The sequence below is a fragment of the Anas acuta genome, chromosome 6, assembly GCF_963932015.1.
Source record: "Anas acuta chromosome 6, bAnaAcu1.1, whole genome shotgun sequence".
Lineage (NCBI taxonomy): Eukaryota > Metazoa > Chordata > Aves > Anseriformes > Anatidae > Anas > Anas acuta.
Window position 1 is genome coordinate 16,170,189 of NC_088984.1, and position 21,523 is coordinate 16,191,711.

The 21,523-nt window shown below is 49.9% G+C and overlaps 1 protein-coding gene across 1 annotated transcript in view; it reads right to left on the minus strand.

The window, feature by feature from the left end:
- The window catches only part of HEG1 (heart development protein with EGF like domains 1), a 42,834-nt gene that overhangs the window by 15,480 nt on the left and 5,831 nt on the right, over positions 1 to 21,523 (minus strand). Inside the window, 13 exon segments of the mRNA XM_068687574.1 lie at positions 367 to 440; positions 443 to 460; positions 1,803 to 1,922; positions 4,184 to 5,548; positions 6,605 to 6,928; positions 7,469 to 7,774; positions 8,227 to 8,544; positions 9,184 to 9,501; positions 10,397 to 10,726; positions 11,051 to 11,332; positions 11,727 to 12,047; positions 12,975 to 13,268; positions 13,748 to 13,942. Coding sequence (XP_068543675.1) covers positions 367 to 440; positions 443 to 460; positions 1,803 to 1,922; positions 4,184 to 5,548; positions 6,605 to 6,928; positions 7,469 to 7,774; positions 8,227 to 8,544; positions 9,184 to 9,501; positions 10,397 to 10,726; positions 11,051 to 11,332; positions 11,727 to 12,047; positions 12,975 to 13,268; positions 13,748 to 13,942 — 4,265 coding nt within the window.

The following is a 21,523-nucleotide window of genomic DNA, read 5'->3' on the forward strand; positions in this document are numbered from 1 at the left end:
CTGTGATTGCAAAAGCACAGCTGGGAAATGCTGCTGAGAGCACCGTATGCTCAGCTGGGCTCTGCTGCTGCCCTTTATCCCATGGGATTTGGCTATGAGCGAGCTGCCACCAGCTGCAGTCCAAGCCACCACAGCCAGCAGGCACACGGGAGATTTACAGTGGGTGTTGTGAGCCCCAAAGTCACCATTCCAATGTCTGACCTCAGAGAAGCATTAACACCCTTTAGGAGCCTGGGAAGCTTTAGAAGCTCCCACCACACCAGGATGTTCAGCAATTAAAAGGGCTCAGCCCAGCCCAGGGAGCCTTGTGGCTGCCTGTCCTAACTGTAGGAGGAGAACCACCACCACCCTGGCACGGACACTCACAATCGCCAGGATTTCACCCTCCAGTTGCTTGAGATCTGCATATTTCCCGTGGGTCACGTTAGGTTTCAGGGGACCTGGCCGATGAATATTCTTACTAAAAAAGGAGAACGAGGTGAGTTGGAACATGTTCATCCTTTCTATAAACCAAAGCTGTTTAAGCAACACAGGCTCATTTAAAAGGACCTCTGAACACAGAGAGAGAGGGGGAAATTTTGGGGCAAGGTGGTTTCAGGTGTCAAAGCTAATTTATAATAATTCAGGTCAGATGCATCAAATCTTTTATCCCTCCCTCCAGTGGAAGGAAAGCAAACCGAGAAGTCAAAATGAAGCACTGTAGAAAGGATATTTTCTCTTTTTAAATTGTTGGACAGAATGAGCAATGACGTTTGAAAGGAGGCCCAAAAGATGCATTTTTCCATGCTTAGATTCAGAGTTGATTCATGGCAACAGAATGCAATAATCCAAGTTGTTCAGCCTCAGAGAGATAATATCCCTAAATCTTGTATTAAGTGCCATGAGATACTCAGTGGAAATGAGAACTCAGAGCTCAAGTTTTATGTTCCACCAGAAAAACAAATACAGTTGCAGATAACATTATAAAGCTTCCAATTCTTTCCCATTTTTTTTCCCATCCACAGAGTCTATCTTCACCACAAATTTTATATCAGACAGCTCTAATGTAACAACTCCTGGTAAAAATGAGACTAGAATCACCTTCACGGTATTTGCATAATCTGCCCATATACCGGTCCAAGGCACAACTAAAACATCTCTCTAAATTAGAAGCTGACACATTCCTACATGAAGAAAGGTTCCAAAACACCCTTCAGGGACACCTCAGTCATGCTGCTTAGCAAAATGCCCATGCCTTTAAACCTCGCTGATTAAGGGCCAGAAGAAACTGCAGGAAAACAAATTCCCCTTTGCAACAGATCTCTGCAAGTCCTTGGGATTCAAGACCTTTATTAGAAAGGAGGGAGCCAGAATCTGAGCCCAAACAATAACTGTGCTGCACAGAAAACGTGAAAGGTAAGAAACAAAACCTTGATCTTACAAAGGCTTTCACGGCTCCTAATTTTATGCACCTGGTTGAGCCCACTGAAGTCAGGTTGTACAACAGCCCTGCTCACTGATCTGCTTTGGGGTTGTAAAACACATTAGAAACAGAAGTGGCACATCTGTCCTTACTAACGAGCCTGAGCTCACCGCTCTGCTGGTGTGTTTTTAGGGCAGGCTGAGAAACTCTTACCTATCGCTGTGTCTGGTCACGCGTTGGACACTGCACTTGTGTAAACACTAAAGGCTCTTGTAAAAGTGGTAGTTGGGGGGTACATTGAGCTCTGAACGTGTCTGAGCCTAGGCTCATTGATTTTAGAAGATTACAGGTAATTATTTCCATCTTTTTCTCCCTTGTTTTTTCACTTTCGTTTGCTTACCCAAATTGCACTTTCCTTTTTCCAGCTCATATCCAAGAGGGCACTGACAGACATAGGAACCTTGGGTGTTGTTGCAGGTAGCCAATGCGGGACAAGGGTTGGAAAGACATTTATCCACATCTACAAAAACAGGGGGAAAAAAAAAGATCAGCCTATAGTTACAGAATCCCCAAAATCAACAACTGTTATGCTAAAAAAGATCAACTTGGCTTCTCTCCTGTGACCCCCTGAGCATTATCAGATGGTTCATTGCATCATTTGCACTTACTGTTTATCCTGTTTTTAATTATTCTGCTGGAGCTGAAAGAATAAATGCAAAACACTTTCTCTTGAATATTCATCCAAAAGCCCTTGGGAACCAGTGTTGATCCATGTTAATATTAACACCCAGCAGCACTGCTCCTCTGCAGAGCTCAGAACGCTTTTCAAAGACAACCAACGCTACAGCTCTGGACAAGGACATCAAACAAGGGAATGGCAGGCAGAGCTAGACACACGGGCAAGGGCTCCTTCCCAAAGCCCTGGTAAGCCACTGCCTGCTGGGTGTGCAAGGGTCTGGGGAGCAGACGCCATCTGGAAACACAGTGCTTCAGGGAATTAACGGTGGCAGCCTCAGAAGCTTTTAAAAAAGACAACTCAGACCGCAAATTCTGAAGATACACAATATTTCCCCTTGAAAAAAAAAAATAATTCAAAAATGTTTTGTGAAAATGGCTCCTCTCGCTGTGCGTGCTGCCCACAGGAGCACAAGCACACGTCACAGGCGTGCTTTGCAGTTCCTGCTGAGCACTCTCACAGAGGCAGGAAGGATGGGCTTTGTGGTTAAAGCACAAAGCACAGGGGCCACAAGCTTACATGCACTATTTGTGACACCCCCGCGATGCCCATGACACCACGCAGCCCCCACAGCCCAGACAGTCCTGAGCTGACCCCCACCTCAGGACAGCAACAGGGGATAATCCCTGTGTCCTGGGCTGTCTGGCAGGGCCATCTCAGCATCAGCGAGAGGGAGACTTGTTGTCTCTGACCTGAGCAGTCAGAAACAAGTGGGTTTATTTTAAAACCTCTGCTGTTTCCCCATGCTTCGGCACGCACTTTGAATGGTGGGGCCGACAGCAGTTCCTTCTCTCGCAGCAGCAGATGCCCACGTACGAAGCATCCCACGAGGAGGATATTTTTCATTCTGGCAAATGGCAAAACTCAGTATTTAGAGGAAAGAGTAACTTGGAAAGCATGTGAATCATTCTGTAAAATGGATCCATTACATTAGTTTTTGATTTAAAAAAAAAATCCCCCACAGTTTTTTTTTTTTTTTTTGTATGAATCCATAGCGATAATTAAAACTAATCAGCCCAAGAAATAACCTTTAAATGCTTAATTAGTTGTAGAATATACACTACTGCCAGTATTGCACTGAGATTAATGCAATTAGTACACACAATACCCTACAGTGGCACTAGGGTCAGACGTCTGAACTTTAAATGCAGAATCGATTTCCGTTCATATAAAAAAGCTCAATATATATACTTGAGAAGATAAGGAGCCTGGCAGCAGCGATAAATGAAAACCTTTGTTCTTCCCCAGTGCTTTTCGACACTAGACTCCTCAGAATGTGCTGCAGTTTGCCACTGCCACCGCATGTAGACTCCCACATCCCGAGAGCCCCCACTCCTGCTCAGGGAGCATCCCTTCAGCCACACGGGGAGACGTCTGCCTGTGCCAAGCCTGGGTTCTCCGGGGTGAACACTGCCCAAGCACAACCCTTCCCACCTCTAATACCACTATGGATTCACAGAACGCTCCTGGGCCACAAGGTAATTAAAAAGCAAATCTGAAATGGTTGAATAAGGTGTTTCTCAGCTTCCCTTTGACAATTTCGGTTGCCACAATGTGCTCAGCAAGATCATGGTATGTGACATGCCAGGAGAAGTGACAGGCCCCTGAGGGGGTGGTTAGTTAGTGGGATGGGGAGAAACCAGCCATAGGTCATGATAACAGAAAAACTTCCAACAAAAATACTGAGTGCCTTTTCACCCGAATAAGAGAGAGCTCGGTCTATTCTTCAATTCTTCACGACAAATATTCAGTGCATCCTAAGCTTACCTGGAAAGCCAATCAGCTTTATTTTTTTTAAATTCCCATATTTCAGCTTAACATTTCCATCGGAAACATTCAGAAAAATGTTTGTTTTTTTCCCCAGCAGCTCAGCATGATTGCTAAATCCTTATCTTAAAAATACCAGAACAGAGACAGAATTCTTATTCCCAAATGCTGCTGACAACAGACTTGTCATATACACATAAGTAACCCTTCAAAGACCCTTCAAGTGGGACCCAGCTACTGCTGGCCCCACCGCTGGAGAGCACTTTTAGACACCTTACCTGTTGCTGGAGATGTCCTCACGCCAGCTGTGCTGCTTGGTGGAGGGATGGTTGTGCGTTTGGTAGCAGCCAAAGTAGTTCTTACGCTCACAGTGGTCTTAATGGTTGGAGGGATTTCAGGAGGACTTGTAGCAGGGATGTTTTCCTTGGTGACTTTACTAGGTATCGAAGTGGTGAGATCTGTAGCTTCTGTCCTTTCACCAGGGGTATAAACGTGTTTAGTGGCAGCGGGCGTTTGAGTTCTGTGAGGTTTTGTGGTGCTAGCATCAGTCGGGGTTGGCTGGCGGCTGGCCGGGGTTGTCAGCACAAGGGGTTTCACCGTGGTTAATGGTACTGCAGGGACGATGGCGCCGTGGCTTGTTGCACTTGGTGAGGTGCTGAGGGGAGCATCCGTCAGCACTGCCCGTGGGGCTTCGCTGGCCATGGTGAGCAGCGGCGGCGCCTTCCCAGCGGTGCCCCCCTGGGAGGTGGCGGCTCTCGGTGAGGTGTTCTCTGTTACCACCGTGGGAGCAGGCGTGGATGCAATGCGGCCACCGAGCAGCTCCATGGGCGTCGTGGGGAGTGGGGGAGACGTGGTGGGGGTGAAGGTGGTGGTGTTTGGGGGCTGGCGAGTACCACCGTGCTTGCTGGTCTCCCTGGGTGAGCTGCCAGCCACGGCGGCCGTGGAGGGCACCCGCCTGACCGCAGTCGTAGCTACGGGGGTGCTTATTCGACTGCTGTCATCGGACTGTGAGATGGATGATGGTGATGAAAACAGAGGCAGTAACGATGGTAATGAATACGATGACGAAAGCAGCGAGGAAGTGGACAAAGAGGACGACAAAGCCTGCAGAGGGGCTGAAGATGCCATCACAGAGGATGAGAGCATCTCGGATGGCTCTGATGTTGCCAACAGATAAGTTGTTGGTGGTGTTGATGTGAGCGAGTGATGCAGTGGTGACGCTGAGGAAGAGGGTGGAAATGCTGATGAAGACAGAGATGATCTGCCAGTGGGCAACACCTCGGAGTCAGTGTCGAAGAGAGTTGTATTTTGTGTGTTGCCTACAGAAGCAGAAGTCAATGGCTGGGAAGAGTGCACCAACAACGGCTCCGTAGATGGTTCAACAAAACTGCCATTGCTGGATGCGTTGCTCCTCCTGTCCTGTGCCACGGAAGATTTTGATGAGTCAGAAGGGTTGGAAATTTCTGAAAAAAAGGTGGAACTTTCGGAGGAGTCAGCAGAGGTGCTGCTATTTGAGATAGACAGGAGGGTCCTTTCTCCTCCTCTGGTGTACGTGGTTGAAATGTACGTGCCATCCGTATGAGAAACTGAGGTCCTTTTCTCAGCATCAAGGCTACTGACTGGCTGATGGCTACTTGAAAAGCCTGGAGGAAAGGACAAAATACACCAGAATGACAGAATAAAATTAAACTATTTTGATATCATATTATAGCTATGTGATAAATACATAAAATGTTCTTGTCTATAAATAAGCCCATACTCATCTAAAAGTTCAAAGCATAATCCAAGTGTGGCTATTGAATTAGGAGTCTTCTGTACTCCTTAGCTCATTTTAAAACGATGAACTCTAACAGACATAAAACTCCCATGAAAAGTGCAGGTTTCTAAAAAAAAATCTCTTCTTCCAATATTGCTTTTTTAATGTGATTGAGCACTTATCGTTCTGTGATACTTTGTGGCAAGCTAAGCAGGAAAACCCATCAGCACTTTCTATCTTTCATTATTTATAAAAGTCATATAAAACTGTCTCCCTCTTATCCTCCTTTCCAAACTAAAATATATCCATCTTCTTAAGTCAGTTTGTTTTTAGACACAGTGAACTCCATGCCTCTGTAGGATGAAATTATTACATTATGTTAATTTGCAGCTTATCATGAACTCATTGACTGAAAACTTTGCAGTCAGGAAATCCTAAATGAGTAGCACAACAGCATGCAAAAATTCAGATTATTTAGCATTAAAGGAGCAGTCAATCTTACAATATGAATTTCAGGATGTACATATAATTTCAGCAATCACTAAAAATCAAAAAATAGGATATTAAAATTTCAGAATTTGGTGTAACTCTATTACTGACTCTTTAATTCATGCTGACCTACAGCATGACACACTTCTGAAAGCATTACCCACAACAAACCAGTTAGGATGCAAAAAAAAATACCATGACCATCAAAACAGGAGAGTTTTCCTGCTACTGCTCAGGTTCGGGGCTTCGCTTTTGGAATGAGCATCCTGCTATGGGACCTGGGTTTGAGGCCTCTGTTTGTGTCAGCATTTGGAGACATGAGAACATCTCCAAGTACACCCACGGATGGCATTGCATGTACCAATGAACGAGAGCTTTGAACATAACAGATAAATGCAAGACAATGGGAACCCTCTTACCCTCAAAAAGCACACATTTGGACACACTAACTTACTTGTGAGATCATTTTGGAAAGACGGATCAGTGGCTATCTCAGAAGAATGTGTGAAGAGAGTCTCTGTTGCGAAGCCTGTGCTGCCAACTGAGGCATTGACTGTCCTGCTCTGGTCTGCTGATGCTGGCCAAATCGGCTCTGAAAAGCTGGCGGTCTCTGTGTAGGAAGCGGAGCTCTCTGTGCTATGGGCCAGATCACTGCTTGTCACCCGTGTCCCCTCTCCACCAGCTAACGTGGCTGAATGGTGCGAGGCATCGGTGTAGGAGCTGGAAATCTCTTCCTCTGTACTCAAGCTGCTGGGGGAATGACGGCTGCTTCCCACAGCTGAAATAGGATTGAAAATCAGGCTTTTGATTTTACCACCACAGATCAGACAGTACTCTTGAGCTCTATAGTAATTCTAGTTTGAAATGCAGATTAATAAAATTGCATTTATCAATACAGATTAAACACAGATTAGGTAGTCCTCATGTATCTGTTACCTTAAATATGGATTTAACAAACAAAGCCTACTCCAAGGGAAGAGGAGTGTTTAAATATACAGGCACAATCAGTACACCCTTAGCATCACAATGGCATATTTAGGCTACTTATAATTGTCACCCCAAGCCAGGCAGGTATTAGATGTTTCCTGTAGCAAGAAGATACAGGTCACATTCCTGAGACTGTTCCTGTTAAACACCAACAGCTGCAGATACACAATACTAATGAGCTGAAGCACCATAGCTTGTAAATAACACCCACAACACCCACAGCAGCTCTGAATGGTGTTGGTGGGAACACCAGCCCATGGAAGAGCTGGGAGGTGAGGGAAGGGGGTTTTGTCTTAATTCAGCCACGACTATGAAGTTCAGAAAGACTCACTGGAAGGTTCACCGGAGGCTGAGAAATAGGTGGAGACTCTGGATGAAAGGGTGACCTTGGGCTCTGTGTACCCTGCATAGTCAGAGGAGACGTGTTCCCCTTCAGACCATGCTGGGAAGGATGGGAGGGGGCCTGAGTGGGGCTCCCCAGCTGTGCCCGGATGGGATGTGGGACTTTCCATTTCCATGCTCCATGTGCTGCGGTTAGCTTCGTCCCGAGATGTCCCCTCCCCACGGGTGGAGAGCACGGTCAAGACATACGTGGTCTCAGTAGGAACACCAGAAACCCACTGCCCTCTCTCTGGAACTGCAAAGCAAAGACAGACAGACATACATATATTTATTATATTATTATCCCTGGCCAGGGAGTGCAGGATGTGCAGGCTCTGGGAAAAAGGCAGAATTTTAAATGTAGGGAGAAAAAAAATAAAAATAAAATAAAATATATATATATGCTTGAAAACTTCATGCTGGAATAGTAAGAGCTGTGAGGTAGGAACCCAGCTGAGTTCATGCTTGAGTTTAAACACTTGCTCCATGTACATGTGGCCCTGGGAAGATGCCTGGCCATCTACATCCTGGCAAGAGAAGTGCTGCCACAATGCAGAGGTGAATAACTCACCAGCCCTGCAATGCTCAGGCTTCCTTCGCCACAAACTGGGATTATTAATATGGAAAATCTAGCTTAAAACCAGAAAGCAAAGGTAGGAACTTGGATGAGGGGCCCTTCATGGCAAATGAGGAACCCACACAACCCACCTGAAGCACTTGGTGAGGATGAAGGCACTGAAACACCAGGAGGAAACACAGGCAGTGGCTTTGTTGGAAGCTCAGTGAGGCCAGCATTGCTCTGTGAAATATCTCTCTGCCTCCTGGGCTCTGTCACTGAAGACAGCAGAAGGACAATATCCAGGGAGCTGGTGCTGGCTGAAGCAGGAGCAGAGTTGCCTGTGCTGGTGTCCACCATGGGCTCCACGGTCCTCTCCCCACCACTGGTGGCTGTCACCGAGCTGGGCGTGCTGGTCAGAGGAGTATCAGGCAGGCCTCGTCCCCTGGCTGATGTTATAGCTCCTTCAGCTGGGAAACGACAAAGCAAAATGGGTTTATACGTATTAAAGTATAAGCAGATAGGCATACCCTCTTCCCTCACCACCCTCAGGAAGATACAAGGTGGGAGAAGGTTTAAACCTGGAGAAGATGCCAATTGCAAAGACAAGCCTTTCCAACCTGTGGGTCTGGGGAAAGGCTGCTCACAGGACGGCACCCTGAAGAGGGCACCAAAAACAAGAGGTGGGAGCACTGGTGTGCTCACCAACCTGCTCCAGTCTGTCCTGTGTGCCCCACGATGCCCGTGGCAAAGTGAGATGGGGCTACAGCACCCTGTAAGTCCCTAGTACTTGAAACAAAGCATGACTGTGCTTTTATCAGTAAATAATGCATTCGTTTGCTAGGGTGGAGTCAGGGCCAACGGGCCTTGCCTCCCGTACAGCCAGCAGGCCTGCCTTGAAATGGTGCTGCCTCAGAAACCACAACAAAGCTGGGTGCCAGGCTGCTCACTGCAATAAGGCTGGGCTATTCTGGTGACTAAATGCAAAAACTAGCTAGCATTCACTGAAACATTCCTCCATTACACCTGATAGCGTTGTCCAGCACCTCCTAACATCCCCTCACTGCTCCACACAGCGGGTATTTGAGACCTATGGGGTCGGAGCTCACCTGTGGCAGCGCTGCCCGAAGCAGACGATGAGCGGGTGAGCTGCGGGGCTGTGGAGGGTACGATGGCATCCGTGCCACCACCAGCTTCTGCTCCCACAGATGGCCCAGGGGACCGGGTCTGGTCTGGAGAGGAGATGGTTTCTGTACCAGAGGTGGAAATCTCTGCTGCATGTGCCAGTCCGGTGCTGGCTGGCAGAGACCGTAACGTCCTCCCGGCACCTCTGGTGGCTGTTGTGGACATGGAGGAGCTGGTGGCGTCAAAATCAGTTCTCCTCTCCATTGTCAGGATGCTGAATGATGCAAGGTTGCTTCCAGTAGCTAAGATACGACCAAGAAAAAATTTCATATGTAAAACTATAAATAAACAAATGAGCTTTCTTCCAATAGCACCCAGAGGCAGTGAGTACACGCACAGGTAGAAAATACAAGAAGACATAAATCCAGGGAAAATAGGAAATTTCCAAAGATGTGCATCCTTCCCATAGAAATCTATCTCATAAAAAAAATGTGTTTTGATGCCAGGAAAAATGCTGTTATGTAAAAACTGCTGAACAACTATGCCTTGCACTTGATTTCACCATTAAGTGCCTGAGGGCACTCCTTGCTGCTAGAACAAACACGTATCCTAACGACCCAGAAAAGGCAGGAATTTAGTTCAGACCAGGCACAATGCTGAGCAGTGTGTGAAGGTCATGGCTGAAGAAGTGGGCTCAGATTCCTTCAGCACCACAGCAGGGTCAAGGAGCAAAGCACAGCCTGATGGACCTCAGAGACCACATCCAAAGCTGCCCTGAATCTGTTGAGCTGGTTCCATTTCTGAGAAGCAGTGTGGTCCATTGTGTACAAGGCAGGAACTGAAGCCTAATCCCTGGAACTGCAGGGACAAGATTGAATCCCCACGTGCTTAGTTCCCTTGCTTATGAAACAGAAATAACAACTGGAGATGGTAAAAAATTACCATGATTCGAAAGTAAATTATTTTTCTTGGCCTAAGGAAACTTTTCACGTGTGCCTTTTAGGTAAAAACGCTAAACCAAATTTTTTCCTCAAAAAAGAGCTGAATTCCTTCAGACCCAGAAATCATGCTACACCTTTCTTAACAGTATATTCAACATAGTTGTAATGTTTTGTGATACACGGGTAGTGAAGGATAAAATAACTACCCTCCTTTTACTCCCCATAAAAACAGACTTCACCTCTGACTCGAGCTCACCTGTAGGACCTTCTGCAGGAGAGTGAGAGCGTAGCAGCAAAGGGTCTTCCACAGGCTGGCTGAAACCTGTGGTCTCTCTGGCCCCATGCACTCCATAGGTTGCTCTTACAGAAGAGGCAGGTGAGGATCCGATGGTGCCCGAGGTCCTGGACATGCCACTGCTGGGAGCAGAGACTTCTGTCGCCCAGTGGCTGCTGTTTGTGACAGACCTTGGTGGCCTCCCTCCGCTGCCGGTGGCGGTGGCTGAAACGTAAGCACTGGTGGTAAAGGAAGCTGAGGTTTCTTTCTCCGCCGTCGATGTGTCAGTTGGTTGGCGGCTGCTTCTGATACCTAAGATAGGACAAAAATAGATTTGACTTATGCAGACAGAGTTACACATACGATGAGTGATCTTTTTGTCATACGTATTTATAAACAATGGCTGCTTTTCTCAGTATGGGAATTTCAATAGCAGCTAGGACACTGCTACTTTGCAGTTTTTCATAAGCTGAAAACAACTTCCACCCTTCCCCTAGTCCCAGTGCAGCTGGTAATAAAAATACACATACATCCAACAGTAACTGATGGTGATACCCTACGGGAAAAAAATGAAGATCAGGGATGCAAAACCCACTCCAGGCACAAAGCAGGCATCTTTCAGACTAACCACATTACCTGTAAAAACATGTGCAGAGGCAGACAGCAAGCTGTTGAGCTCCTGGGGATTCTCAGTGAGGTCTGTGTCTCCCTGCCAGCCATCAGTTTGGTGTGCCTTGGCCACCGAGGAGGACAAGGTTTGTCCCAAACTGCTGGTGGGGTCAGGGCTGGTGGCAGAGCTCGAGGGGGACCCTGGTGTCCCCACAACCACACTGGTGAGTGCAGGGGACACTTCTGAGTGCCTCTGCATTGCCTCTCCTGTGACTGGGATGCTCTTGGGTCCATGACTGCTGTGAAAAGCTGAAAAAGGAGAGAGGAAATAGAAAGCTAAAACAGCCGGGTAGGTTTTGTCCCAACATCGCTAGGTGCAGACAACGTATGTGTGAATATGCAATAAGGAAATATTTACTACTGGGAAATCATTAGGACAAGGAAAAAATGGTTTCAACATAGGAACTCCTGAAGTAATTGCTTGCAAAATTCAACTGTAAGTTTTCAACAAAAAAATCTATCCTCCTCTTCCAACAAGAATAATATTTATCCATACTTTCACTTCTGTGAAATGTTTTTAAACGTACAGAATGTGCCAAGTACAATATTATTCCTCCTTTCTTTAAAATAGAAAGGATGTATTTTGTTTATAAAGACTCTTTAAATAATGTTCTGAGTTATACAGCTAGCTATCAAAACTCACACGTGGCAGCGCTGCCCGAGGCAGACGATGAGCGGGCGAGCTGCGGGGCTGTGGAGGGTACGATGGCATCCATGCCACCACCAGCTTCTGCTCCCACAGATGGCCCAGGGGACCGGGTCTGGTCTGGAGAGGAGATGGTTTCTGTACCAGAGGTGGAAATCTCTGCTGCATGTGCCAGTCTGGTGCTGGCTGGCAGAGACCGTAACGTCCTCCCGGCACCTCTGGTGGCTGTCGTGGACATGAAGGTGCTGGTGGTGTGAAACCCCCAAATTCTCTTCTCTGCTGCTGAGCTGTTGGACGGCTGGTAGCTGCTTCCAGCGGCTACGGCACAATAAAAGAGCTGGATTTATATACATGAAATTATAAACAGATGGATCCATTTTCTTCCCAGATGCTTACACTGCACGTATGGATATTAAGCAAAGGAAGTTTTCAATCTGGGTGAAACGCTCTTTTGGAAAGGCATGAATCCCCTCCATTCAGGAAGACCCGAGTTACTGCATGTGCAAGAACCGTGGCTTGGAAAGCACCGTGCTGAAGCCCCCATGGAAAAGTCTACAAATGGTGGAGAAACCAGCTCGCCTGCTCCAGGCTTCCCGAAGCCAGGCGAGATGTGGAAGGCCCAAGGAAGGTCAACCAAGGAGGCTGCAGAGGTGGGGGCTGATCTGTGCTCCCCACAGAGCCCCTGTGGGGAATCTGTTACCGGGTCTGAAGCACAGGGCCCTGCTGCGGCGTGGCTTGAGTGGGAAGTTGGGCTTTGCTCTGCAGGCAGCAGTGGGCCAGCAGGGAGATTGTGCTGCTACGGACTCCCACCCTGATGAAAAGGCATTGATACGGCCCCAAGGTTCTACCTGCCTTTTTTTTTTTTTTTTTTTGGGTAATGGAAAATGTTGGGGGTTTTTGACCAGATGCTTTTTTCTGGTCTCTGCCAGGAATTTCAGCTAACCATCAGAACAATAACAAGCACTGAAATAAATAAATAAATCAGCATTTCTGCGGAAAGCTCAGATTTTCCATAAAGTAGCCCATAACTGGCCTTAGAAGGCAGTAGGAACCATATACACCCCTACTCCTGTAGCAAGCAAATGCTTGTGAACGTGGGCATGGCTTGCGCATCTGAAAGCTTCTCAGGCACATAACCAGCAGAGGAAAGGTAGCCCCTGGGCAAGGAGCGTGGTGGGAGGAGGTCCCTGGCTTCCAGAGATATTTTGGAGATACAACACAGAACCGTAGGCCAGCAGAGCTCACCTCTGGAAGTGTTTTCGGAGGCAGGCAATGCTGTAAGTGCAGGGCTTGCAGAGTTCCCCGTGGCGTCCTCAGAGTGCAGCGTGGCACTGCTCACACCAGGCTGGGTGCTGGGAGCACGGTGGGAGGATGAGGGCTGCCCCAGGGAACCAGGCACGGGGGTGCTGGGGAGGACCCTATGGGCCCACAAAGCTGGGGATGAGGACCAGGCTGGCCCCGCTGTCAGCATCGTCTCTGTATCTGCAGAGTCTCCAGGAGAAGCCAGCGCCCTCTTGCCTCTCACCAGGCTTCCAGCAGCTGCAAAGAGCAAGAAAGAAGAGAAACGAATATTCCTGCTGGCCAGGTTAAGGTGTCTCAGATGGGGTTGCAGCAGCACCACCCACAGTGGTACCCAGCACTACGACATGCAGTAAGTGGGGTCACAGCAGCACTGCCCATATTTCTTACAGCGCATGCAGCTAGAGGGACTGCTGGGAACAGAGGGCTTCTGTCATCAAAAAAGGGATTTCTGCCATCAAAAAAAGGGATGTCAGGATTTCAAAATTTGTCTGCATTTGTCTATGTGGCAAGAGAAACACAGACTTTTTTAAAAACTACTACAAATGTGTGAGGCGTGGAGTGCTCCCACCAGGACAAACAGTAGCTGGCAGCTGGGGCAGCTGCCTGGGATGTGACAGCTCCTGTTGAAGTCCTCAAATGGGGAAAAACGAGGAATGAAAAAAAATTTAGGACAACCTAAATCAGCACAGCCCTGTCCTGCTGGTGTGGGAACTCACCGGGAGGGGGGCTGCTCGCTGTGCCCCCTGCTCCTGGCAGGGGGAAAGCCCCAGTGCTGGTGGGGGGACTGAAATGGTCTGCCCCTGGCTCCCGGCTGCTGGCCAGCATCGTCACAAGCTCCACGTCACCCACGAGAGAGCTGGAAGTCCTCATTGCCGTGTCCGAACTTCTCCTTGCCTGATGGCTGTCAATGACTGAAAGGAATAAGGAGGAAAAATTAAAATCCCATCAGTGCTGGATGTGCAGGCTCGGCTCACTGCAGTAACAGCGAGGCCAAGCTCTGAGCTCATTTGCACTAGAGAAGAAGTTGCATAATCAAAACACAGCCATGAAATTTATTTTTGGATTCACACCAGTGTAAATCAGACCAGTCAGCGGTGCCAAACACCGAAACCCACCTCTAGGTGCAGGAGCAGTGCCACTCAACACCCTCATGCTTTTTGTGTGTGAGACAGGAGGAATAAATCTTTAAGGGAGGAAAAAAAAATTAAAAAAAAACACACTAGAGATTCATGTGCTGTGTCCAGCCAGAGCTAGTGCCAGGCACCATGTGCCCATCATAGGACAAAGGGGAGAAACTTATGGAGAGGATTACACCGGCTATCCAGGCACTGCTGCACCTCAAGGTGAGAGGCATTTTGATGTAACAGTGCCAGTGTCTATCAGAACTTCACCAACAAGATAGGGAAGAGGTTTAATCTTCAAGTCTTTTCTGTGAGCTAAGGTGGCCAGAGCCCCTGCTCCATCCCAAAAGATTTACGTTGTAGCTCCTACGAAAAGGCTGCTCCAAGCTCCCACCTCTGCCCTCACCCAGAAGCGTTTCCTCAATGCGTTAGAAAATGAACAAACAAGTTTGCAGAATAAATGCTTGTTCCCAGGCCAGCACTGCCCTTTAGCTCAGGTGGCTCTTCCCCCAAATTGCTTGCTGCCAGCTGTGCTCATGTGCCACCAGCAGCAAGCTCCCCCTCCTTGCACAAGGGCCTGCAGGATCTTGGGGATGCAGAACTGCCTTCTCCCAGGGAAGGCAGCAGGCATTATGTGCTCTACAGGATTTCCAAAAGCCGCAAGCACCTCCAGAACACAACCACATCTCCCCACCAGCCTCCGGACAGGGGCTGAGGATGTGGCTCAGCAGCCAGCGGCAGTTTGGGGAGCGCTCTCCTCCCTCCATCTGCCATAGCTTCGGTGGGAGCTCACCAAGAAGAACAGAGAGATGTTTTGGTAGCTCAGCCTGCACGTCGTGGTGGGATGCTTGCTGCCCTCCCTTACAAGTCAATACCTGGCCTGTAACCATTGCCCACAAGTCCACCTGCTGCCAAAAACTCTGGGTGTGCTGGAGTAAAAGCTTTAAAAAAGAAAGGTGAAGGAACCCTTTGGGACCGGGCAGACCTCTGGAGACCCCCAACCACCACAACTTCTCACTCCTTGACTCTCCTGCAGAGATGACCCTCCCTGGAGAGCATGGGCCAGATGCAAGGTTCCCCCAACAAACCACACCCGGGACCACCCGGCCTCCTCTGCTCATTGAAGGCTGACAGCAGGGCAGCCCAGTAGCTCGGGCACAGACCCGTCACCACTCCTTTTGTCTCAGGCTATGCTGCCACCTGGGTGCTGCCTCTTACCTCCCCACGACCACGGCTGTCAAGAGAAATATTTTACTTCCAGCCCAAAGCCGTCGCGCCACCTGCGGGCCCAGTGTTTGCGCTTCCCGTTAAAAGCAGCAGTGCTGCTCCCCAGGCAGAGCGGGGCTGGGAGCTCCTTTTTCTCTGCAAGCAATAACAAGGCAGCTGGGTTGGGGGAGCCGAGCTACGGCGTGGCCAGCACAAACAGATCAGGTTCCAGCAGATTTCCCAAGGCCCTGGCTTGGCTGGACCTTGTGAAACTGCTGGAAACGTGCAGCGACCTGCTGGGGACCGGTGATTTTGGGTGTCCAGCCACACCGTGAGTGACCAAGGCACTGCCCTGGCCAGGAGCTGACCGCTCAGCCCTGGCCACATCCTCAGCCATGGGACAGCACGATACCAAAACCCACAACACTGCCAGCATTCAGCAGCAGCTGTGCCACCTCACAGGCATCCTCAGGAGGGCTGTGGCCACCCCAGGACCATCCGAGGGCGACGTGAGCACCCAGCAGCCTCCCCAAGAGGCAGCACAGCCACAACTGCGGAGCCCACATCTGCGGGGTTGCATCATCTCAGCATCACCCCAGGCTCGGGGTGGGGAAAAAGTCAGCTAAACTTAGAAAACTCCCGGCTGGCCGGAGGCGAAGCTGTGGGCTCGAGGGAGGAGGAGGAGGAGCAGGGGCAGAGCCGCAGGCAGGGCAGCGGGGGGCACGGTGGCTGCCAGCCCCCGGGCGCTGCGTTGGGAAGCGCGGCTGCGGATGTCGGGATGAAGGGCGGAGGCCGGTTGGGAGCCAAGCGAGGTTGTGTGAACAAAAGCCGCAGCCCTAAATCTGGACCGTCCAGGGCGCGCTGGGATTTTCAATTTCCTTCCTTGTTCTTGCCCTGAAAGGAGCAGCCCGAGGTGGGGGGGGAGGAGGAGGAGGAAAACTGGAGCTTAAAAAAAAATAATAAAACGTTCGTGCTCGAGACTGGTCAGCTCAGCGTAAACACGCCGATAATATTGCTTCAAGCAGGTCCCTCGTGTGCACTAAGCACGGGAAGAATGCAAGAGGTTTTTAACCACATGCACTTAACCCTTTTTACTAATTCTTTCTATTTTTTTCTCTGGCATCGCGGCTCCCTCTCCACTCCACGACGGGGAGGATTTATCCAGCCACCAGAGGTGACCCAGGCTTTAATACAGCAGCTCGGGATGGGGCTTAACACCAGCCACAACCCTGCAGGCTGCGAGTTTTGAGGTCCCTGGTGTGGGTGGCAGCAGCTGGGATTTCAGTGTCTGCCTGTCTATGTCCATCTGCCTGTGCTGCCCCGGGGCCGGGGACAGTGGTGTGGTCCTTGTGGGGCTACGTGGAACCACGACAGGATGACGAGGGCTGCTTTTACTTCCTATCCATTTTAGTTGCTCCACGTTCATGATCCCAAAGCCCAGGGACCTGAGATAACGTAAGAGAAGAAAAAAATCCGTAATTGCTCTCAGAGCAGCACCCTGAAGCAGCAAAGAGCAGGTACTCCGAAATGAAGAGCACACACCAGCTGGGGTCGCTTCCAAAGGCCAAGGACAAAGCGTGTGCCGTGGAGGGACAGGATGCTGTCCTGCTTACCCAGTGCTTTCCAGCCTTTCAGTTTTGGTGTCCAAAGCACTGTTCTGTGGAGGCACAGCCTCCCAGGCCTCAGCTCAAGCCTAGGAAACCTGCATTTTGTGCTCAACTTGCTTGGACAATTTGGGTTTAATGCCCAGGACCCTGGAATCCCATAGACCCCTGTTTCTGGAAACCCACCACCCTGGGGCTCAGAGCAGTGACTTAAGCCTCTGGTCACAAGGTCTGCCTTTTGTGCAGCTTTTGGCAACTGAATGGACAAAATTAAAATAAAAAAATAAAAAAAATCTGTTTTACTGCTGAACCTTTGGAAAACACTTTCAAATACGAGCCCACTTCAAACAGCGATAAGCCGTCTCGTGACTATCCGCACTCCCCAAAAGACCCCATATCCATGCAGAAACTCCACTAAAAGCTCCCCGAGCAAGAACTGGGCAGCTTGCAGACACCTAATTCCCTCTTAAAACCCTACAGGCTTTTCTGCTGCAGCGGTGCAAGAGGAAAAATCACCCACGCACTACTCCTCGCTCCTCTTTCCAGGGATTTAAGGTCCACTCGAAGCTTTCCCGAGCGGGAAGGCAGCAGCAGGGCCACCAGCGCAGGCGAGGGCAGAGCCAAGCCGTGCTGGACCCAGGCTGTTGTCGGTGTAACTCCTGCTCCCATCCGAGGGCAGTGCTGCTGGAGACTGTCAGACGGCGCGGGGAGGAAGTCTGCTGGCAGGGCTCCACCGCAGCCGAGTTGCTAGGTCACTGGAACAATAAAAAGGCAAGAAAAAACATCCTGGCTGCAAAAAAGAAAGGAAAAAAAAAAAGGGGGGGGGGAAAAATGAAAAAAAATGCTATGGCAGCTCCACCAGCGTGCACAGTGCTGGCGAAGGGGGGACAAAATGAGGCCTGGGAGAGCAGGACAATGCCACTGCTGGCTTTTATAAGCACATGAGTTCATTTATAACCGGCCCTTTCTCACACAAATAAGGAAATAATAGAAACAAGGGGTTTGTCCGCAAGCTTTACAATTGTTAAAAATCTCACATGGGGCTCACCAGAACAATATTTCAGGGGAAGCCAGCCCACTGCTGGTACGGCGAGATTAATTACCCTCTGAATGCTGCCGAGGGCATCACCCCGCATTGTGCAGCCTCCTGCAGCACTCCGGCCCCCAGCAGCTGCCCCCGTGCATTTAAGTGGGCACGAGGTGGTCCTGGGGCTCCTGCTCCTCCGAAAGGAGAGGCGAGAGCAGCTCAGAAGTTGCAGGACCAAATTTTGCTTTCTGAGCGTTTAATTTATTTCAGGGCCAGGAGGGAGCATTAGCTCATTCTGCCTGACCTCATGTGTAGCAGAAGTCACTGAACGGAGCTTATTTATTCCCAACATAAGCACAGTGCCTTGGTTTAGGCTTAAACAGAGCTTGCAGGGGAAAAAAATAAGCTACGGGTATTTGTGGGCTGGCGTGGATACCAAAAGGACTGCTTGGTTTGGGACGCTGTGTTTTCCCCTGTGGGGGCAGGAGGGTAAGACCTTTAGCCGGGTCACGGGCTGTGGCCCATAGGGGAGAAAAAAGCAGCTCGGTTTGACCCAGAGCCATAGGAGAAGTGGCATAAGTGCCACCTAAAAGAACCAAAGCCACTGGCAGAAGTTCCTCAGAAAAGCCCAGTGCCCTCCAGCAAGTGCTGCACAGAGCCACGAGGAGCATCCGCAGCCGAGCACGGCAGTGGCAGCCTGGGGACCACAGGCATCGCTTGGCAATCTAAAAAAAAATAAATAAAAAGACAGCACGGTATTTCCACGTCAAACCCTGGAAGCAAAACAAGCGGGAGCTCTGAGAGCTGCTTCCCGCAGCCGGGAGGGACAACAAGCAGGAAAGCCACCACCCTGCCAAGGAAACCCTTCCCGCGGGTGCCAACTGCACCAGCGCAGATCTGCCAGGAAAGGGGAGTGGGTGCCACTGAACCGGGGTTGAAGGTTTGGTCCCACGTTGGGGTTTAAAAAGGATTGTGCTTTCAAAGATGTATCTAATTATATTCTTTTAAAGGGGTTTTCTAAGCAGCATCTCACTGGGAGGGGAGGGACAAGTTCTGTGGTCACTGGCTAGGAATGGGTTTGGGAGCAGATGGCCAACCTGGGAGCTCAGTAACCAAAGGATGTAGCAGGGACAAGAGGGATGAAGATCCCAAGGCCACCAAGGGTGGATGCGTGTTGGAGACACCCAGATACAAGGCTCGCTGGCTTCCCCTTCCATCTGGGCTAGCAAAACTCAGAACCACCCTGAGGGTGAATAAGAAAAAATAAATAAATTTAAAAGCTTAAAGAGAAATGGATCCCCTGATGAGATAAGGGCCCCTGCCTCCCTTCTCCCACCCGCCATGAAAGGACAATGATCTAGATCACATTTCCTCGATGACACTGCGCCAAGCGGCCGCTGGCCGCAGCAATAGCAGATCTCAGGATGGTGCTGCACCTCCTTCTTCCCGGGGATGAGCCAGGTCCTCCCCCATGGCACACGGACACCAGCCCTGCTCCCACTCCGCACCGACACCACCGGTTCCTCCCATGGGGATGGGATTCTCCCAGTTTTGGCTCCATGCAGTTGGATGCTGGAGGTGATGGAGAAGGGCAGGGTCAGGGAGCAGCGCTGTACCCACAGCCTTGTTATGTGCCTGCAGAGCACAGATTGCCATGGGCTTAGGTTTAGCCACCTGGAGTCCCTCAGAATAAAACCTTCGTGGTTACTCTGCACTCTGATCAAGTTTCCCCCCTAAGAAACATCCCTTCAAAGGGCTTTTATCTGCAGGGTTGGCTGCTGCTTTCATACCACAGCCCCATTGTGCATCTGTTGAAAGAGCTGATAACGTCCCGAAAAGAATTAACATTTCGATCTTAGTCCTGTAACCGAATCCCAAGCTGGCAATGATGAATGTTCAATGCCTAAAGCTCCTCAGGGGTATTTTCCTTTGAGCTCTTCCAAGCCCGTACCAGGGGTGAGGAGCTCTCTAAGGATGTCTTTGTGAGCCACAGCTACTGAAACCCTGCTCCGTGTCCTGCAGACACAGACACAATTGTGCCCAGCTCCAGCCCAGAGATAAAGGATGAGTTACAAGGGCAGGATTGTGCTCCACAATCGGGGCCCTTGATTCCGGCGCACAAGGAAAGCAAATCATGAGCAGTTTGTTTGCTGAGGCTTCCCCTCCTGGAAAGACACTTGCAGCACTGTGCTAGGACTTAGCCCAGCACACAAGGTTGCATTCCTCCCTTTTGTGCTCCCTCCTGACACTGCTCAGCTACCTCTGCTCGTCAGCTCGAGAGATCTCACAAGTTGTGCGGGGACAAACCTGGCCAGCACTTGTACCTGGTACCGTTCCTCCCAGAAGGTTTAACTTCTGGCTGCTACAGTTTCCCTGATAAGGAAGTGTTTTCTTACCTGGGATGGCACAGGTGCAGTGGAACCACTATTCAGAGATGCTGTGAAACCCTTCCCCTTGAAAACATGTTAGATAAACATCTTTTGGGGCAATCCTGCAAGGGGAGATGCCTTCAGCTCCTTTTCAGTCCTGCCTTGTGCTTTTACAGAGAGCTCAAAACCGAAACCAAACCCGAAACCTCTCAAACACCCAAGCTCCAACCCGCCCCAACCTCCTCCCCTCAATGTACCCATACTCCAAAAAGTGCTGTCCTCCCCTGCTGGGCTGCAGCACCCTGCCACGAGGCTGCCATCGGTTCTGCAGCCACATCCCCAGCACGGCGATGCTCACCACAGTGTGACGTTTCACACCGGTCCTCAGGGCTTAAGAGATTTTCCACCAGAGGAAGGGTGTTAACAGCAGCGTCCCGGCAGGCGGTGACGTGGGTAATTGTGCCCTGCAGGCCCGGGTTCCTCCTGCTGCCCCAGCCGGTGCCTTTTAAGCAAGCACAGTGCCAGGGAGCCGCCTGCACGGGTGGCAGCAAATCCCAAAATCTCCTGGAGAGCAAATCCTGCACTTCGCAGGCCCCTGTCTGCACAGCCACTGCAGGGTGATCTTACAGCCCTGCCCTGCACCTGGGGAAGCCTTTACTTGTGATGAGCAAGTTCAGCCCAAAAAGGTTTTACTTTGATGTTTTGGGTTCAAGCACGCAGGCTGCTTTAGGAATAAGAGGTATAGGTGTACATGGAAACTCCCGAGTGAATCCCACCAAAAACACAGCAGCACGACTTCACACCTGAGCTAAATTAGCTTCAGGTTGAAAAGAAACGGGCATTTTTCCCAAAGTTCACCCGTGAGAAGCTCGCTGCCATTCTAATCACTGTGCAAACAGTGATTAGCTTTTGGGTTTAGGTTTGAGGAAAGCAAAAACATCTCCACAGTTACCAGCTGGATCCAAGCGCTGACCCAGGAGCCCGAGACCCGCAGCAGGGTGAAGGGCAGCAGGGCAGGCTCAGTCCCATTGTGAACAAGGTGGCTCTCCTCACAAAAGCAGCTTTAAAAGCCCTTTCAGCTTCACATCAAAGTGCCAAGGCCACCACAGGGTGCCCACAACACTGGGCAGAAAACAGCTGTGCTTACTCCCAGTTTTCCTGCAGC